At 42.4% G+C, this 21,509-nt stretch overlaps 1 protein-coding gene across 1 annotated transcript in view; it reads left to right on the top strand.

Moving 5' to 3' along the window:
- LOC146799161 (uncharacterized) overlaps positions 1-20,375 on the top strand; it is an 89,662-nt gene extending 69,287 nt beyond the window's left edge. Inside the window, exon 2 of the mRNA XM_085628054.1 lies at positions 19,433-20,375. Within this exon, the coding sequence (XP_085484180.1) occupies positions 19,531-20,232 (702 nt within the window). The 5' untranslated portion in view covers positions 19,433-19,530 and the 3' untranslated portion in view covers positions 20,233-20,375. The remainder of the gene's footprint in view (positions 1-19,432) is intronic.
- Positions 20,376-21,509: the final 1,134 nt, after the last annotated feature.

The following is a 21,509-nucleotide window of genomic DNA, read 5'->3' as shown; positions in this document are numbered from 1 at the left end:
TCCTTGTTTGATTTTTGTAATGGCTTCTCCGGCAACAAATACAACAAATATTTGGTCTTTCATTAGAGATGATAGTAAATGTTTTACTAACAGTGGGTTCTACATTCTCTTCCACATTTTCTTCAATAACTGTGTCATTTCCTGCACTTTCTTGCTCTGGACCAAAGTAACAAAACTCAATATCCTCACAAACCTTCTTCACATCTGTTACAGATCCACGGAACAGAGGACTATTCAACTCATGTAACTTTAGTGCTGGACTTTTAGCAAAATACAATCTTCTCACAAACTTTCTCATTTCAGTATGATGAACTGCCAGCATCCTAAAATGGTGAAAAGCACTTTGACAAACTTTCCTAGAAAGACAAGCCAGAGAATGTCCTTGCAAACCAGTATTCTCTCTCACTCTGCATGGATCTAGTCTTTGAAGCACCTTAATCTTCTGTTTAACACTTTTTTTTACTATATTCTCTTAGAAAGTCACAAAATGTATCATTAGATTCCTGTTGTACAGTACAAATACTACTACAATTCCAGGTGTACACTGGGGCTTTAGGACGTCTCCCCATAACCTCATCAGCTAACACTTCTTCCTCATTTCTTGGAACCATTTTCTCCTTTTCCATTACACAACCATCCTTAACTTCATAAGCTCGACCACTGGTGTCAACTGCATGCAGCAAACTATTACTTTGAAGATAACTTTCTTCATTAAAAAATGGTTCAGTACTTGAACTATGCTTCCATTCTCCTAAGAACAGTTTACAAAAGCTTTTTTTTTTCACTTCTCTTTTTCTTTTGCTTTTTGACTTCATTACATTCACTAATTTATCTAATGTACGGATCCTGTTCAAAATTAAAATGAATAGTTTCCTTTTTAACTCCAAAGCCTTTGCAACAATTGTTTCAATATGTTTCTTTTTCTTATAAAATTTGGCTTTCTTCCTATATTTTTTCACATCCTTTAGCAAATTGAACATCACTCTTCTCGCAAACATTTTTCTACGAATGTTTTTAAAATCTATTTTTCTTTTTAAGTCATTCTTTCTTACTTCTGTTTGCACATTAGCATTTAGTATATTCTGTTGATTGTCTTGTTGTTTTCTACTTAAAACACTATTTCCAGTGGATATATTTTTGACATTTTTTCTTGGCTTGAGGATATTTTTAAAAAAAATCCTTAGTCTGCTTACCAGAAGGCTTTTTCTTTTTTTCAACATGAGGTTCTTCAACTAATTTTTTTTGTCCAGTTGTCTTCAAATATAGATGTTGTTGCTGTTCTTTTCTCTTTCTTGATTTTATAGCCATCTTTAATTTATTTCAGTCTTGTTCAGCAATACCTGAAAGGCACTAAAAAAAAATACCTTTATGTAATTTATATATATTACTATATTTTTTATGAGCTTTTCAAAACATATCATATGAGCTATCCCTTTCCTACGACTGCAAGTCTCACACAATAAAAGCTACACAAATTAAATCTCTGACAACAATTCCTGTGTGCACACAGACTCATGGTGTGATTCTATGCAGAAAACAATATTTGATTGACAATTTCAAAGCACATTTACTACTGTGGTTGAGCAAGTGATAATTACTGTAAGAGCCTGACACATTTTCCTTATAGTTTAGAGAGGCAGAAAAGAGCACATGTCCTAACAGCTACTTGAGAGCATGAGCATGTGGAACCTGAGTGAGTGATTAGACTAGTGCAAAAGAAATGAGCCTTGGTGATGTTGAATGTGTTAGCGTTACACACTACTATCTGAAATACCACAAAGTGCTGAATACTTAGCATGGGAGTGCAGGAGAAGCAACTGTCTGTGTGCTAAGAGCATGCTTCTGGAGGCTGTGTATTGTCAGGTGCAAGAGAGATCTGCATGGACGCTTGCAGAACTACATGAAGACTGCACAGATGTATGTAAGAGTACATGTGGGGTAAGGCTTAATTGCAGTTTTGAACATGTAAGATCTACCTCACCCATGGCAGGAGTGGAAGGAAAATCTACTCTGTTGTTTTCAAATGTGTTAGCATTTGCCTCTTATTTGTGAGATAGTGATTTCTGCTGAATGCAAACCATCACAGTTCAAGAAAACAAGCTGCCCCTTTCCTACGAATGCAAGTCTTACAGAACCAGACCAACACGAATTAAATCTCTGACAACAAATTCCTGTGTGCACACAGACTCATGGTGTGATTCTAGGCAGAAAACGATTTTTCATTTGCAATTTCAAAGCACATTTACCACTGTGGTTTTGCAAGTGATAATTACTGTAAGAGCCTGACACATTTTCCTCATAGTTTAGAGAGGTAGAAAAGAGCACATGTCCTAACAGCTACTTCAGACCATGAGCATGTGGAACCTGAGTGAGTGATTAGACTAGAGCAAAGGAAATGAGCCTTGGTGACATTGAATGTGTTAGCGTTACACACTACTATCTAAAATAACACACAGTGCTGAATACTTAGCATGGGAGTGCAGGAGAAGCAGCTGCCTGTGTGATAAGAGCGTGCTTCTGGAGACTGTGTATTGTCAGGTGCAAAAGAGATCTGCATGGACGCTTGCAGAACTGCATGAAGACTCCAGAGATGTAAGTAAGAGTACATGTGGGGTAAGGGTTAATTTGAGTTTTGAACATGTAGGATCTACCTCTCCCATGGCAGGAGTGGAAGGAATATCTACCCTGTTGTTTTCAAATGTGTTAGCATTTGCCTCTCTTTTGTGAGATATTGATTTGTGCTGAATGCTAGCCATCACACTTCAACAAAACAAGCTGCCCCTTTCCTACGAATACAAGTCTTACAGAACCAGACCACCACAAATTAAATCTCTGACAACAATTCCTTTGTGCACACAGACTCATGGTGTGATTCTAGGCAGAAAACAATATTCCTGGGTGATACCAGTACACCTTTACTTATGGTGAAGACATACTCCATAATATCTGACAAGTTCAAGGCAGTTAAATATCTTCCAAAATATAAAATGTAAAACACAACTTTAAAACAAGAATCTCATTTACATTTTTTTAATCAAAATGCACCACATACATCCCCTCTCAAATTCATAACTCACCTTTAAAAGTAGTTAGTTGAGAAAGAAATGTGGCACTCACACAGCAGATTATCAGAGCCAGAATCTCTGAACTGTACACCTCTCAGCAGAACCAGTAAATGGCAATGTTTCCCTCTCTTTTTTCACACATATACATGTTAACTTCAAATCACAGTGCTTCCCACATTTTTTCAAATGGAAACACACATTTCTATTGGTTGCAAATTTCATCCCTTTCCAAATGATCCCTACCCCCCACCATGACTTCTGCCTCCTACCATAGCAACATGTCATGCAACACTGGTGTGAGCAGAGAGGTCAGAAGTTCAGCACACAATGTTTCTAATCCAAAGAGCAAGAGTGCTTGACTTTTCAAACCTAACAGCAAATCCAAAGTAATGTTCTGTGGGAACACATTTTTCTGAACCAATACAAAACATGCTTTTTAAAATGTAAACATACAGCCTAGTTTTTAGTGTAGAATGGTGTGAAACAGCCAATGAGTTCTTTTTAATAAAAAAAAGTATGTAAGCCTACCTTTTACAACTATCTTTCTTTTCATATTGCCATTCTACTGAAAGACACCTTCTGAGTGCATCCAGATCTCCTTGAAAGATGTTCACAGTGTGGATTGTTGGTCATAGCTATGTCTTCTGGAGTGAAAAGTATGCAGAAAAAAAGAGGTATTTTCAAAGACCTTGCTTTGCCAAATGTAGACATTAAATGGATTGGTCAGAGAGGGTTAAAGTGGCACCAATTAATGCCTTTGGTGAAATCCTTTCTACATCTTCCACAGCCTGACCTTATAATTGTGCACTGTGGTGGAAATGACCTAGGCACTTTAACTGGGGTAGGTCTGGAAATGCTTGTTAAGGACACCTTTGTGCAATTGATGTCACTTTTTCCACAAACTACCTTTGTATATTCTAATATATGCCAAAGGCAAAAGTGGAACTGGTCCAACCAATATTGTCCGCAGATTGACAAAGCAAGAAAGCACGTCAATAAGTCTGTTTCTGCTTTCCTCAGAGACTATGGTATGGGTTCTATATACCACAACAACTTGCGTTACAACATGCAAGGCATTTATAGAGGAGACAGTGTTCATTTCACAGATGAAGGCAACAGAGTCTTCCTCTTGAACTTTAGACTCTGCATCGGTACTTACTTGTAGGTACCAAAAAACACTCAATGAACACAACGGCTCTTTTTAGAGCCAACCAACATCTAAACACTTAAACTTGATATTTTAATCTATTTTTTTAATGTTTTTTTTGCCACCATGTGCGCACCGTACGCGCACCGTGCGCGCACCCCGCGATATTTTTTAAAAAAAACATTTTTCTTTCTTTTTTTGAGACCTAAGAGGTCTTTCATGGTCCTCATGAGAAGGCCTAGGGAGTAAGGGACTCTCTACCCTGCCCCCTTTTCATGTTCTCCACTTGTGTTTTTAGCTCTCTTCTACCTCTAAAACTCAAAATGGCGGCTGGGGGTGCGCGCACCGTGCGCGCACCCCACGATTTTTTGAAAAAAAAATAAAAAAAAATGTCACCCTTCAGGGTCCTTTAGGGACCCCCTGACAAAGGCTAGGGGGTCAGGAACTCTCTACCCTGCCCCCTTTTCACGTTCTCCACCTTTCTTTTTCCCTGTCACACACAACACACAAAATGGCGGCCGACACTTCCTGATTTCGACCAATTCGAATGTTGACTGTCATGAATCCACCAATCAGAATTACGCTCGCGCACGTTAAGTTGCGCGCACCGTGCGCGTACAGTGCGCGTACGGTGCGCGGCTATAGATATGTATGAACTACTGAACAGATTGACACCATATATTCAAAAGGCACATGCCTGACCTGAGGACTACCTCTTTGCCAAATTTCAAGTAATTCTGTTCAGCCGTTCGGGCTGTACCTTCGACTAAAGGTCCTATGGGAAAATGCATGGGGAAAACGTGTTTTGGGACCCCCGTTTTTCTCGGCCCCCACTTGACGAATCCCTCCGAGACTTTCAGGGTAGGAGCTGAGTGGAGCGCCCCATTAGTTTTGAAAATTTTGCGAGGATTCGTCAACCGGCGCCAAAGTTATTCAAAATAGAATTCCTATGGAAACACGGTCCTAACTATAACTATCTACTGGCGACCGCCAGTAGATTATATATATATATATATATATATATATATATATATATATATATATATATACAAACGATACAGATCCCAGAAGATCACAGGTGTGTCATTAAAGGAGTCCTCTAGTTTTTGCCTAGGGTGTTGACATTGTTCAACATTTTAAAACTCTTTCAGCATAATGAGTCCATTAACAATCAACAGGCTTGTATCTAATGCAACCACCTTCTTATAATGACCCCAACCGTAACATGAAAAAGCCCGGGGTGTCGCATAGTGGGACACTGTAAAATGTCTGTGTGCAGATCTCACTCCTACTATTACCCTACTGCAAGGTGCTGCTGGGAAGTGATTCTGGGGTCAAATGGCAGTACCTAGTTCTGCCACCAAGGCCGCGCAGGCGGACAGCACAAACTTCGTCAGGCGGGGCCATCCCTCCTCCGGTTGGGAAGGCATTCACGGGGCTGGTTACGATCGCAAACACGCGCCAAGTACTGGCAAGCCCCAGGCTTCAGTGGTACTTCTCACGGGGTGTCCTCCTTTAAAGAGCTGCCACCTGTAGACGATGCCCTCTGAGATTCCTCTGGCATACCAAGCGGCGTGGGAGCAGAGTCCATGCCTTGCATGACAAGCGCAGGCCGGGGAACCTCTTGGTTCTAGCAGCAAAAGAGAGGTTCCAGAGACATAAATGAGGGACAACGGCGCACACTTGAATCATCAAAATAAACAAGCATTGGCAATGCAGTAACTTGCAATTACGCGAGACCTATTGCATTGCAAATAGCAATGCGTGCGGGCGACGAGGCATGATGGGGGCGGCGGCGAGATAGCATCAGACTGCGGGAGGGGGGGGCACGGGAAGAAAGTAGTGGGAAGAAAGTAGTATGTGCTGTGAAGTGGCCAGTAGCTGTGGAAGGACACAAATGACTGACATGGCTGTTATGGGGAGGGACTAACAAGCTTGAAACCAATCAGAAGGCAGCATTTAGAACCTAAGCCAATGAAGAAGATGGGCCAGAGAGTGGGCGGAGCTTCCACAAAGCTTCCACACTATAGTGTATACTGAATGCTCTGCAAAGCGATGGCAGTGCATTCGCGCTGCAACGCTAGACGAGACCTAAAAACACACAGATGCACACACAAGCGCACACACACATATATCTCTGCGGGTCTTAAGTCCTGCTATTATTTTTTTGTTTAGAAATGTAGTGGAGGCTAAACTGGGATCGGAAGGAAATATCTTTACTCCAAGTTTTTGTTGGCAAAAGTTCAGTGAACATTGAAAGGATTCAGACATTTGCTGGCTCAACAGGGCCATCCCAGAGGTCACAGGTTATGTGTGCCTTCAACTTTCAAGCTCTCCCATGGGGCAGTTTTAAAAAAAACGATTTCATTAGTTTTTTTCCTGATATATCATTGCTAATAAATTATCGTGGTTATTATTTTAAACTTTCAAATAAGGCTGAACCTATTACTCTATTAGATGCTGTTCTTCTGGAAAGACGATTTGTACGTTGCATTTAAAGTGAAATAGTAAGGCCGAATATTATTTATGTCAAGTTAAACTTCTGGTAAACAATACAAATTCATGTGTGTAAGAGATTTTGTTTAGTGGAGTAGCTGTTTTATTTGTCAGAGACGAGAAAGAAATACACAGATGTTTCCGCAGGAAAGCAAATAAGTACATTTACTTGAATAATGCTCAGCAAAGCGACGTAGTGTCTCTGATGTCTGAAGCGGCCAGAAGATTTGGCCAAAACCTTTTATTTAACCAAGAACATGTGTCTATCTCGGTCAATACAGGATTCTGAATCCCAGCCTGGCAGCTTCAAGGACCCTCAATTTTCGCTGCCCGTTTTTTAAATTCATTCATGAGGCTGCGATTTTTAATGGTGGGCATGCAGTCTTTTGAGGAAAGATATGTTCTTCCAACTCATGTCAGCATTTCAACAAAACTAAAACTAAGACGTGTTGTCTTATTGCTGCTATTTGACTAGTCAGCAATAACTAGATACATAATAAGAGATATATATTAATTGCGCTTTAGACTGTAGTCCTGTCACTTCTAGGCGCTGTAATGATAGCAGTTAGGATTAGTCAGTTTATTTTATCCACTTTAGCATCCACTGAGGGAGGTTGCCTCCTTTCCGGGATTCGAAAATCGCTACCTCAGAAACACTGAGGGGCATATTTTCGAGAGCTTTGCGTCACGTTTGCACCACGCAAAATGGTATATGCGAGTCAGATTTCTGAAGCCACATTGCATGCTTTTCAGTGGCCTCATGCATCTTGAGTAAGGCAGCGCAGCGGAAATTGCTGCATTGTCTTACTCTGCAAAAAAGAGGTGTTCCATGGGCGTTGCAGTGGTGTTCCCATGCAAGACCCATGGATTTTGATGCTTTTCCAGATTTACAAGACCATGCAAACCTGAGGATGTGCTAAAACAGTACGTCTCCCTAGGTGAGGCGTAATTAAGAAACATAATTTCATTTCTCCTCATTTATTCCTCTTTCTATATGTGCTGTAGGAGGAACATGCCTTAATGGATTGTTTCTGTGCAGGAAGGTGACAAAACAGGCACCCTTTTACCATGGTGCAAGGATGCCTGCACTGTCACTAGGCTGCCTAAATGGCACCAGAGCTGGGGGAAAGGGCAGGAATGCATTGTATTGGATTAATACAGTGCATTCCTGCCCTTTCACTTTGACATAGGTCAGTGCAACAAGGTGACTTGCTGCACTGCCCTATGCCAAATCCCAATAAATAAGACCCTGAATGTGATAGTGGTGAGCATTCAGCTCACAAAGCCATCCTGCCACCCATTAACCACTATTTATGAAACTATGATTCACTTAAAGCTGTCAATGCTGTTTGCTTCCTTTTCTTCATTTCTATATCCTCAGGCTACTCAGATCACCCATCAGTTGAGTCTTAATTTGTGAATTCAGCAGGTAAAGACTTGCACGAACTGTGCATGTCTTGTTGCAGTGCCTTAATTAGAGGGAAACTCTTGATGCCACTGATTCACCTTCTGAGGAAGTCTGCCCCTTCCCAAGAATTCCCTGCTCTGCCCTGATGTTGAATGACCCTCTTCCTCAAGACTGTATCAGGGTACAAACAGTTTTGCATTTTTGCATGTTATAGAGGGTGTACTGACATCTACTATAATAATATTGACAGTAAAAATAACAAAGAATGTCTAGTACCAAAACGCAGACTTAAAATAATGTGTATCATAAACACACAATCACAATATATAATACAATAGTATTGTATAGAAATTATTGAAACCATATATTTATATAATTAAATAAATATTTACGTATAGAACTGATGTATTAAAAATCTAATAATGTATAATATTTTATCTATAAAGTAAAACAAGTCCTGTCCAATTCTGTTTACACAAAATGTATCTCGAAATTTAAAAAATGGTATCATGCTTTAAGCTCTTATATAATAAAAAAAAAATTCATGTTTATATATTTTAAAAATTACCCATATGAAACTAAATGAATGGATTTAAGGTCAATTCAAATTGTTAAACATTGATATTTTTACAATAAATACAACTAATAATTTCAAATTTACATATTTGGAAAATATATACATTATTTGATCAAACATTATTATAATTACAATAATTAAATCTTTATTCGGGCAAAAAAATCATTAAAACACATGGAAATATGGTCAAAAGCATAATACGAAAAGAGGAAGAAACTTTGTACAGAACAATAATTCATTAAAACCGTCGTACACAGATAAAATCATGTCATAACTAAAGAGCATACACATGACAATTCAAAAACAGTCTTTAAAACAGCATTGAGTTATGAAGTCTAACAGCAGATTTTAATAGGCCCACTCTATAACATACTTCCATTGTGCATAGTGACTGCAAATAAATTAAAGTAGCTATACAATTTTTAAGTTCTACTTTTTGAATCACTGGAATTAGCAGTCCCTTTGACAGATGTTTATAAAATCTACAAAAAAAAGTGAATCACAGTAGGGTTTGGTCACTAGGGCAACAGCTGATGGTCGTAATATGGTATTGAATGAGAGGGAAACATAGTCTCCACCTAACTGAGCCCAGGCGAAATCTAGTGTATAACGTTCTCTCCAAGGCAGGGCCGGACTGGCCATAGTAGGCACTGGGCATTTCCCCGTTGGGCCGCCAGTGTTGGGGGCCGGTTTTGGGCCTCTGGGGGTCGATTTTGTTGCAGGGCCATTTTTGCAGCATAGCTGCAATATCGGCAGCTGTAATGAAATCGGCAGAAACCGGCCCTGGTAAACAGCTCGGCCACACCCCAAACCCCTGGGGGTCTGGCCAAGCACTTTGCCAGGGCCGGTTTTGGGTCCCAGTCCGGCCCTGCTCCCAGGGATGGTTGACCCATTCCAGGTATGGCTCAATTCCAGGACACGTTTGGATTATCGCATAACTTCTAAGGGTGTCCGAGGCAAACATTGCCAAATCCCTATCTCATGCGCTCTTTCTGAAAAGAATTTTCTTTACTTATAACTTGTCTGCCTTTTTGATGGGGGTTGGGTCTCAGAATTGGGTAGGTCTTCTTAAACTGTAGAAGTTTGACTGGATATACTAAAGCCAGGGTATCGAAGAGCCCATGGCACACGTCAAGCAATCCCTAATTACATCTCTATGAAAGGAGGCCTAAACATTACACTAGATGGAACACCAGAGTAACAAGGGGGCCAGTTTAATACAATCTTCGACATAGACTTAAACAAGCTCTTCGTGTACCATAAGGTTATGACTGCTGGGAGCTGCCCCAAATAATCTTTGGAGCACACTTTGTCTTCTAGCTGTAGCTTATTCATACAATAACTGAATCCCAGCACTGTATATTAAAATGGGGACACACCTAGGCTTGTAGAGCTCAACAAACGGGTGAATAGGTTTGTTCCCTATAAAGGCCAAGACATTAAAATAGCACTAGTGGGGCACGTAATAAACTAACACTCCTGTTTACTAGGCATGTGGTCCAACTAAAACTTTGCTCAAAAATGTGACTCCTAGATAGGAGAAAGATCGTACTCTTTCAATACACCTGCTCTTAATGCTCAGGGTCCAAGTTTTCATGATCTTTAGGCCATAGACCATATCAAGAGTTTTAGACCTGTTGGTTTCCAAGTTAAGGCTCTCCATTAAGGACACACAGCCATCAACGAAGGCCTTAAGTCATTTAGAGGTTCTGGCTAACAAGACAGCGTCAATAGCATAGAAGAGTGCTGGCACAGATTTATTCTTTATTACTGGGACATCAGTTCCTAACCCTTGCAATACAAACTCTATCTTTTTAATATATTAGAAAACGAACTTGGGACAGCACACACCCCTGATGACCTCCTTGCTGTAGACAGGAGGATAGTGAACATTCTACATTATTCAAGTATCGCACCGAAACAAAGAAATTAAAGTGCCATGCTCTCAGAAACAACACTAACCCCTTCTCCACCCCCATCGTGGTCATACGGTCCCAGTGCTTGGATCTATTAACGAGCTAGAGAGATCCATAAAGGCAGCACTATGCTTGACCGTTTATACTTGCTAATAATGAGGTGCAAATTAAGACAGTGTTCTATTGTACTTAGTCATAGCTTAGACATTGAAAGTCATACTGAGCCCTGACAGGACATTGTTATCAAAAATCAAGAGTTCCAGCCTGTCCAAGATTATATGCCCCACTGTTTTGACAGAAGAGTCATGGAGGGAGATCATGAAAACGGGCAAGATCCTGCCTGTTCCTTTTTTGAAAACTGGGACAATAATCACAGCCCTCCAATTATAGTAATTATTTATTTGGCCTGTAAAAGTTTTGCATTTTTCATAAACAATTTCAAGCAGAACTAAAAAACACAGAAAACTATAAGGTGGTATTTTTATACACTAAGTCAATCACACATACATTTTTAACCAGGCATTCATTGGGGAAGTTAAAGGTTAGAAATTGGCAAAAAGGGAACCAACTTTTATATTCTTACTCCAATCAAAAAGAAATTGGGGATGTGCAGTATAAAAGTGTGACATTTACTATACTAACCCAAAAATAATTGGCAAAAGTGCATAGATTACAGTGGGTGATATTACCATTGGGGAAAGTGAATAAATCTGAAGAGTGAGATTTACTATTCCTTTTCAAATTCAACTAAAATTTGGGGAAGTGGATACATACAAAGTTTAAGAATTGGCAGCTCTAAATCCATTCTAACAATGGTTGAAGAATATACATTAATTAATGGGGTGAGATTTACTATTCAATATCCAGTCTCACAAGCGTTGGGGAACATGATTAAAATAAAGGGTTGAGAGTCACTCTACAAACCCCAATCCAAATAAAATTGGGGAAAGTGCAGTCCAGTCTCACAAACATTGTGAGCTACATAAATCACGGGTGTGAGATTTACTATTTTATCTCAATTGCAACTAACATTGAGGAAAGTGCATAGATGAAGATTTTCTGTACTAACTCCAGTTCTACAATATTGGAGAAAGTTAAAAAAAGAACAATGGGGCATATCAACAACAACCGGCGATAATTATCTCTAAGCGCACTTAGCGCTAGGATAATTATTGCCGGCTAGCGTGAATTTTTATCGCTGAGATAGCGTGCTATTAGCAACGCTTATCTCAATAGCGATAAAAATCCTCACGCTAATAGGCTAACGTGAGATTATCGCTGGAAACCCAGCGATAATCTCACGTTACCTTGTTGATAGGGACAGGCAAACTTAGCCATGATATCCTCCTTCCATAGGATATCATGGCTAAGTCAGAAAAATACCAGACGTAAAAAAGCAGCGTTAACCGCGGTTAGCGCTGCTTTTTTTGTCTCTAACAGGGTTAGCGACATTCTTAATAATAGGAGAAATGTCGCTTAGCAACATTTCTCCTATTATTTTACTCTGGAACGCCCCCTTTGCATCTCATTAGAGATGCAAGGGGAAGCGTAGAGTAAAAGGGTGCTAACATGCAAATTTGCATGTTAGCACCCTGTTGTTGATAGGGCGCTAGTTTTTTCTCTCCTTTTCTGGCTTTTAAAGCCAAAAAAGCAGAGATAAAACCCTTGTTGATATGCCCCTAGGGGTTTAGATTTACTATTCTAACTACAGTTAAAAAATATGTGTTTAAAGTGAATAAAATACTGCTGGGAAAAAATGTATTATTCTAAGGTCAGACTCACAGAAATTGAGGAAAATGCCTAACTGGTGGAGTGGACTGACAGGTAATATTCTAACTCCATTCTAACAAATATTGGGGAAAGTTTTACGTTTTCGCTGGTGAGATGTATTAACCGTTTGCAGATTCATCGAACATTATCTTTCCATGCCATTTTCTGTAGAAAATTCATGATTTCTATACTTTTTCTCTGCATATATTCTACTGAGTTGCAACTGGCGAATAAGCATCTGGAAAACCTTAAGTGCTCAATAATGACACATACTGATTTGCCACACTTCAGAATCTCAATTCAGTCCTATTCAATTAACTCCTATTACTGCCTGAATCCGGATTTGCTCTGCACTCAGAATGAGGGCCTGAGACTCTGCCAAATTGCTGTAACATATGCTCTGTATGTATTTAAATACAATATTATCATCATAGTCAGCTTGAGAGCTGTACAGATTAAACCTTTTACCGTATGTTATTGTGAAGTTTCAGAACTTTGCTAAATTTAGTTTTAAGTGCTATCCACATTGGGACATTCAAAAGTTCATTATTAAATTAGATTGCTGTGGTGTTACTCACCTTTCTGAAATCTGGGAAGCAATGGTTTGTGCATATTTACTTTGTGAAATCTGATCTGGGAACGGTGCTTTACATACTTTTACATTAAAAAATGTTTCCAGAATATTTTGTGTTCCCAACTGAGGGGCCATAATTTGCCTCTCAGCTGATATTGCCGAGTGGTGCCTTATGGTGTTTGCACTGACTTTTGTGACCATGGCCTCCATTTCAGCAAGCCATTGCATTAAAGTAGTTGTACTCTTGCGGCTATTGTTTTCTAACTAATTTGAGTGACCCTCATGATAAGAATGATTCAGTTGGAGAGGGCGAACTGGGACTAGAGAGTGTGGTGACCCATCCTATCTGTATAATCTTGCTCATGTTCATATAGCTGCTAACTTTTCATCTACTTCTCCAGCCTAATATCTGCTTTTTCAGTGGCAGTGTCAACATACATGTTGCTTCTATTTCACATGCTTTTTGATCTATGATACCTCTAAATGTGCTCCTGCTGACCCCAACCTCCATTACAGGGATTTGATCCTCTCCCTTCTTACCTACCCAAATTTCACTCTGATTCATTCTTCTTCAGTCCTCAAGCCTTTCTGGTTATTGTCCCATATGAGCTTCCACTTCGGGTTTCACTGTATCCTTTCTTTTTGCTTCTCTTTCTCATTCCCCTTTACCTTCTGAGCCTTCCTGGCTGTAACCCTGATGGTCTCTCATTTTTCCATGTCAACATCCTCTTTTATGCTTCCTCCTGCCTGAGGAACCATTAATTCTCAGGACCCATTCTAACCACCTGCATTTTCACCTAGTTATCCCTCTCATCCAAGACTCTGCTTGATTCTCACCCTCACTAAATGGATGTATCTTTGACAGAAATATCTCTCCATCATCCTCACCTAGACCAGTAGCTGCCCTAAAGAACTATTCTGGATTGCCCATTTTTGGAACCGGAACATTCTGGTTGGCTGAGTCGAGGCACTAGCCAGGCAGAACCTACCACTCCCGTCAGGGGTGGGTGATTACACTCAATGTATAACCTGTGCTCACCCTTGGGTAGCTTGGCACTGAGCAGTCAGGCTTATCACAGAGGCAATGTATAAAGCATTGGCACAGCACTAACACAATAAATATACTGAGCCTCACAAAAGATACTTCACATGTGATATATGTAAATAAAATTTGTATTCAACACACACAATAACTAACACAATATGAACATCATGTATTTCTGGGCATAAATCACATTCAGAACTATCACGAGCAGTACTAGGCCCAACGTGTTAAAATTACATCAGTAATATGCACACTGTGGAAGATCCTGTTTTAACCCCCCCAGCACTCTTACGTGGTGCGAAACGTTGTCAGAACAAGGCCCACCCTGGCAATTATTATAACCCAATACCACACAGCTATAGGGTGCACCCCAGATCACAACAATATACAAAATCTGTACACACATATAATTACAACACTTTTAAACAGCACCGTGGGCCAGGGCTGTATGGGTAAAAACCAATGTCAAATGTAGTATTCTTTTGGCAAGGAATCAACGTGTACAGCAACACTGCTGTGCTGTGTACTTAATCACAGGCAGTCACTCCCACACACTCACTCAGCATTGATACGCGGTGCCACGGATATCAGGCAGGTTAGTATGGAGTGGACTCGCACACAGCACGGTAATGTGGTGCAACTGATATTCAGCAGGTAAGTTGATAATGCACATGCAGACCCCATGACCCCGAACCCTTCTCCACCCTTCAGCTAACCACGACTACCCTACACGTGCTGGAAATAAAGAAAAACCTTCCCCCTGATACTAGGCCATCTGCAGCCAGAGTCACACTTATCAGGGTCCCAGGAAAAAAGGTGGGGGTAGGCAGCAGGACTAATTAGGTGGCAGTCAACAAATGGGTGTTTGGCCACTACACGAGAAGTTCATCCACAGTATGCGGAGTAGAAGCAGGCTGAGTGCAAGAGTCGTTCAATCAAAGGATTCCACACTGTGCCATCCAGCACCAGGCTAGTTCTACAAGCTCAGGGGAGGGTCACACATTCTTTAGCCCAGTCAATTAGTCTCACCACCCAGGCCTATTCCAGGCAATACTACCTGTCATTACCAAGTAATCAGGGCATGGTGAGGAGAGGGGAGCTGGTCTGCTGCAGTGAGGGCACAAAAAGGAGCAATCAATGAATGGAGGATGACGCAGGTGATCCTCTCAGAAGTAGGAGGCACTCCATCAGACATTCGCTGATAGATTGAGTAGCACTCAAGCAATCCAGGCACCCCAATCCTGAATCCTCTCCTTTGTGCCTCCCTGGAAATGAGGCATAATGTTTGGTGTGCATTGGTACGAGTAGCACCAGACAATTCGGGTCACACACAAAAAAGAGTTGTCAAATCCGTATCTCCCAGGCACAACGTCTGGTGCACATTGAGCTGAGTCACACCAGACAATTCTGGTCACACACCATGAAGAGTTGCTAATTCCATGCCTCAGTGGAAATGAGGTACAATGTCTGGCGCACATTGATCTGAGTCGCATCAGACAATTCCGATCACACACACAGGTGCAAGTTCAGCAGTGCCCGACATGGTAGAATGAGGCACTACTACTGGCACCACCGAGAGACACAACCTGTGAATTGGACACCACACGCAATGAGCATGGCATGCATTCAGCGTGTCGCATGAGAAAGATGTGGCACGATCAACGAAGTGGGACATGCATGTTCTTGCAGCCGATGAATCCACTTAAAACCAAAAAGATGCTTATGCGTGTTGAGGTTCCATGATGCAGGGGCCACAATCCTCAGATGAGGGCAGTACATTTGGGGCTCCACACCAGGCGATCTGGTCTCCAGGTACAATACTTAGTTCCACACTCACACCGTAATACCTGTTGGGATCCAATAGAGGATGTGGGCATTTAAGAGGACACCCCTCTCCAGGTGTCACAGGTAGATGGTGTGGGACGCTTGTGGGAGATCTTTGATGTCCTTGAGATCTCCACAAGAGAACAGTGAGCAAGCCAGCAAGCCCCTGGAGAACACATTTCAGGGTGCTACACAGCAGCAGGTAGTCAGCCCAGGCAGACCACTATTCAGGAAGCATACACAGTCATTTCCAATGGCAGCAATTCTCCTTGGGCAGAACAGATTCCTCTGGCAGTGTGCACCATGCAGTTCCAGGGTCTCCAGTCCCATGTCCACACAAGTGTATCTCCGCCCTGCTGAAGTATGGCACCAGTAGTTATACTATATTGTGTTTTTAAAGTTTGGGGTGATTCAGAGGGACTTAATGTTTAGTGGGGCCATGGATAGAGTTCAATTGTCAAAACCTCTTCCTCCAATCTATCCAGCTTGGCCCTCAATTGGCCGAGGTCCGTCGGCCCACTTGCATGCCCATTGTTTATAGTTGTCCATAAGGAAGGCTCAGATGTGCTCCTCCAGCCTTCTATGTGGAATATAGAGGCAAACCAAAAGGCACACATAGAGTTTCAGAGCAGAGAAATGCCCACTTTCTAGAAGTGGCATTTCTAAGCTGTTAATGACAAATCCCACCTTTCCACAGGACAGGGTTTGTCATTCTGAATTCAATGATAGGAAACATTATGAGGCTTCTCCACTGTAAGCCCCAATTGCAACTTGAAGTAATGTCAGCCATTCCCTCATGTTAATCTGTGGGAAGAGCAAACCTTATAGGTAGTGAAAACATACATGGGTATTCTTCACTACCTGGGAGGGAACACACGTGTACCTGCCCTGCCTTTCACCTACCACTGGATTCACCCCTTAAGACATACCACAGAGGTGCCCTAGTGGCAGTGAAAGCTCCCCTCAGGAGTGTCCAGTGGTTTAGAAAGGCCAACCTGAGAATAAGTGCAATTGCCCACACACAGACCTGCAATGGCAGGCTTGACAAATATGTAAAAAAATCACAGGTCCAAGTGTGCCCACAAAAGCCGGCCACAGCAGGCTTGAGGCATGTTTAAAACCATCAAGTAAGCACCAATTCCTAATGTGTGTTGGAAGGAAGCATGCACTTTAACACTGCATTGACAGTGGGAAAGTGTCCAAAGCCCTAAGGTCACTAAAAGAGAATCACCAAACCTTGCTGTTGTCCCATGGGAATAGTCGACCTCCTAGGTAGGGAAAACCCATATGGGTATTCTTCACTACCTCGCAGGGAACACCCATGTATACCTCCCCTGCCTTTTGCCTACCACTTGCTTCACTCCTCAGGGCTAACCCTGGGGGTGCTTTAGTGTTAGTGGAAGATCCACTCAGGGTTGGCTAATGAGTTAGAAATGCCAACCTGAGCATAGACGCAACTACGCACCCACAGGCCTGCAATTGCAGGCTTGATACATGTTTGAAAGGCTATTCTGGTGGGTGGCACAATCAGTGCTGTGCCCATCCTTAGCCGGAGCAGTACCTGCCCTGGGTATGTGGTGTACCTTTTTCCAGGGCACATACATGTTGTTGTACTCATACTTTCGCCACTTTGCACAGCGCTCTGATACCCATTTGGGTCCCATCCGCACTTTATAAAACTTTTCAAATAAATAAATAAATAAACACTTAAACCAATCGCGTAAGCACCGCTTCCTTGTATGTGTAGAAGGAGTGCATACACTTTCACATTGCATTACCGTGGAAAAGCGCCCAGAGTCTTAAGGCCACGAAAAGAGAATCAGCAAAAGCCAGGGGGAGAAAAAGCAAAACGTTTTAGGGAAATCCCCTAAGAAGGGCCATGTGTAACACCTATATTGTGTTCTTTTGCCTTATCTACCAAATAGTAATTGGCATGGAGAATTGCGTCTCTCCTTCCTGGACCTTTACTGCTAAGGTAAATTGATTCCCAATTGCCCCTTTCCTGTGTTTTGTATTTCCTTTCAGTTATCTCAATCAGACTTTTAACTGGCTGACTATCCCTTCCTGCTTCCTATTGACCTTGAGGTGCTTCTGTACTCACACTGCTCCACAGCCTTGACATTTGTATTCTTTCTCTCCCTGCCTATCAATGTCTAAATGTATGCCTTCTCTACTAGCCTTGACCACTGATGTTCTTTCTCTCCTGCATGTTCATATCTCTTAATTGTGCCTTCTCCCCATACATATGGCCCTACTTAGCATGGAATCTATAAGGCTGTGCCTTCCTGCACACTAATTTACCCCACACTCCCTTGTCCTGTAGTCCTTTTAGTTTGTTTTTCCTGGGTATCCATTTCTTTTTTGTCAGCCGGCATCCCTGGTTGTGTCATTTTAATTTAAGATCCCCTGGCAATACTATGCCTTTACCTGTCAAATCCCCCCCTTCCTACTTTCCCTGTAAGTTCATTTGTGCCTTCTAATTCTACCATGCCTTTACCAAGCCTTGTCCCCTGTAGCTATTTCCCCCCCTGTCGGCTCATATCCTTGGCTGTAACTTTCCTTATCTTCCTTGTAAAGTAAAATCTGTAATACATATAATGTATCCTCCACTTCTCTATGGCGTTTCCTCTGGTGCCTGGTTTTCTCCCATTGCCCACAAAGAGGGTTGTCCCCATGTGTCTCAGGTGGTGCCTGCCCAGTGCTTGTCAAACATACTTTGCTCTGGGTTTCTCACATGTTCCCAACTCACTTTGCTTTTTCAGCTGTTTTGGATATATCCAGAAGATCTAGTAGTGCATGGGTCCAGATCACAACTTCAACAGCCTTGCCCTTGCTGCTGTGCTACCCACAGACCTATACACATAATTTTGAGTATCCATTGAAGCATGCAGATATATTTCCTGTGGTAATCACCACAGGTATCTTGTCTTTGTGTTGATTTGCATAACTTGCTGGTGTTGTACTCCATGGTGCCCCTGTCCTTCCTCATTTTGGAGTGGCCCAGTGTTGTAAAAGGACTGTTGCCAATTCACAATCATGTGCTGAAAATGATACCTGTTCTTTCTGTCTTAGCTTCTAGACCCTGTTATTACTTGACAATGCTGCCATACTCAAGCTTAACTACTTATTTCCTCACATTTCTGAAGGCTTCTCAAAGCATTATAAAGGAGACATGACAACCTTTTTTCATTCTTCTCACACAAATCTGTTCTATTTAAGTGACCCTCTTCTCTCCTCAAGGGACAGTGTTCTTCTACCAACACATGCTCTTCTACCTCTCAGCTGTCTTCCTTCAGTGGTGACATCACAGTCGACAATGTGGTAGAAAGTACAACACTCTCACCACAGAACAGAGTACACAACTGGTTCCGCTTGTGCGTAGAAACTGGCCAATCACATCTAGCATAGCAGGAAACTGTGAGATGATAATGTACGTGTACAACATCACATCCTTGATGTAGTTCAAATGTACACTGTCCCACATCAAATAGTCAGCTCCTCCCCAAACAGTGACATTGTACATTGTCATGCAGTCTGTATGTAAACTTAAACAATGCATCAACATACATGTCAACACAATGTTAAACTGCATCTCCCATTCACATTGCAGAGGGACAGTCAACACCTGCTGCAGAGCAGACCCAACAACTCTATACTGATGATGAAGAGGACCTACCCACCTTCGACACCGACACCCTCCAACAGCTCATGGACAGCTACGGCAACCCATCACCAGGAGCAGGGCAGCCCAGCTGCATCAAGGAGACCCCACCCCCTGCACAGACCACACAGCAGGCAGCACCCACCACCACGGCTGCCTCCAGGCACCTCACGGAAGAACACATCGCATTCCAAGTCCAGGTGTTAGACTGCCAGAACGAGGTGGCTGAACAAGTGCGGGTGGGTTTCGCCCACATGGCAGCCAAACTAGATGACCTACGTGGGTGTCTAAGTCACATCAGGGACCGCTTATACTCCCTAATGGACACCCACAGTTCACTCCATGATGTCCAACAATCCATGCCCGGCACCGCTGGAGTCATGCCTCTGAGAGGAGAACAACTGTCTAGTCAGAGTGGCCTCAGCGATGTCAGCCGAGAGTTGGCACAGATGCTGAGGACAATGGAGAACATGGTGCGGATGCATGCGAAACGAATGGCTGCCACGGATGCACACCAGCAAAAAGTTGTCGGTATCGTCCATGCCCTGCAGATCCTCATCATTGCATTGCTGCCACTAAGGCAGTCGCTGATGAATGCTGCTGGTATGTCCACACACACATCTCCGGCCCCTAATGTGTCAGTGGCACTCAGTGGTGCAAACCAAACATCAGCACCCACATGTCAGACAGATGACATGGAAGACGAAAAAGCAGGTGATTCCACCTGTGTATTAAGAAGGAGCCAGTAGCAATCTTCTCCAACATATGCCCTGTTTCAGCTTGGTTCTGCCCTCTGCATCATGCTCTGTAACAACACCTCCCACTGTCCCCCGAAACACTCTGCAACACTCACCTTGGACCTCAACATGGACTGCCATATTTTGTCTGCTTAACAATGACACAGCAATTAGAATGCAGACTGTACTCTTCCTCTTCCGATGTACCTGTCAATCCCTGAATGAATCTGGATGGCCCTCCACTGGTCTACAATGTCATGTGGGGTTTGCAGGGCCATGTAATGCTCCAGCTCCGACACTCCACAGAATGTGAATAAATCATTCAAAATCAAACAGATGTGTCATGTCCATAAACGATCAAGTATGAAAGTAAAGATGGATGTAAGGACATTGGTTGCACAAAACGTTACACCCTGGGGAATAAAAGCAGTGCGCATGTGTGACCGTGACACACAGAGAGGCAGTGAGATGATTGGGAATGTGTTCACTAGCTGTGGCCTCAATGCTCTGATACAACAATCATGCAATTTCACAACTTTGTCCCACGCAATGTTAGAAATAGTGCTGTGTGTGAAATATCAAAGTAGTTGGTAGGCCTACACTAGTGTCCCCCATCACATTTGACAACAGAACATCTCTTCACATACCTACTCACACTCAACTGGGTGGACACAGCCTATAGTGATGGATCACATTGATCCACATGGCAAGAAGTTGGACACCATACTCACATCGCTGAAGACACGTAAGAGCACAGGTCTATCAGCAACTATCCCAACCACAATGTCTGGCTCACAGAGGTGGAGCTGGCAATAGGGACTCACCCCTAAATGACATGCGTCAGTCAGTCCCTCACTGTGTACGGACAATGCTCATTGAGGCACACGATTTGTCATTCTAATCAACACTCATCACAGTTGAACACTAGTGTAGTTGCGTAGACCTAATTAGCATGTGCGTGTCAGTACGGGCACGACAAGGGCCACAACATGCAGACCAATGCATCAGACACTAACTGGCAGCATTCGGACAAGGTACAGTTCCACGTGACAGACGTTGTGCATGTGCCCGGGATGTTCTGCCCTTGCGTTGGTGGCTCACGTAGAACCGGCATTCTTCTGACCTGCCGCAGTTATGTGGATGTTATGCCACAGGTCAGAACAATGAGTCGTATATGTGTGCAACGTCTGTACATATGGGTTGTTGTGTACGTAAGTGTTGAGGGCATTCCATGTAAGAGTACCTCGAGCAAGGACATCTGTGTGTGGGGTGTGGGTACGTTGGTCTTT

The sequence above is a fragment of the Triturus cristatus genome, chromosome 9, assembly GCF_964204655.1.
Source record: "Triturus cristatus chromosome 9, aTriCri1.1, whole genome shotgun sequence".
NCBI classification, from domain to species: domain Eukaryota; kingdom Metazoa; phylum Chordata; class Amphibia; order Caudata; family Salamandridae; genus Triturus; species Triturus cristatus.
Note: the sequence above shows the minus strand (reverse complement) of the source record. Positions and strands in the feature narration are given on the sequence as shown.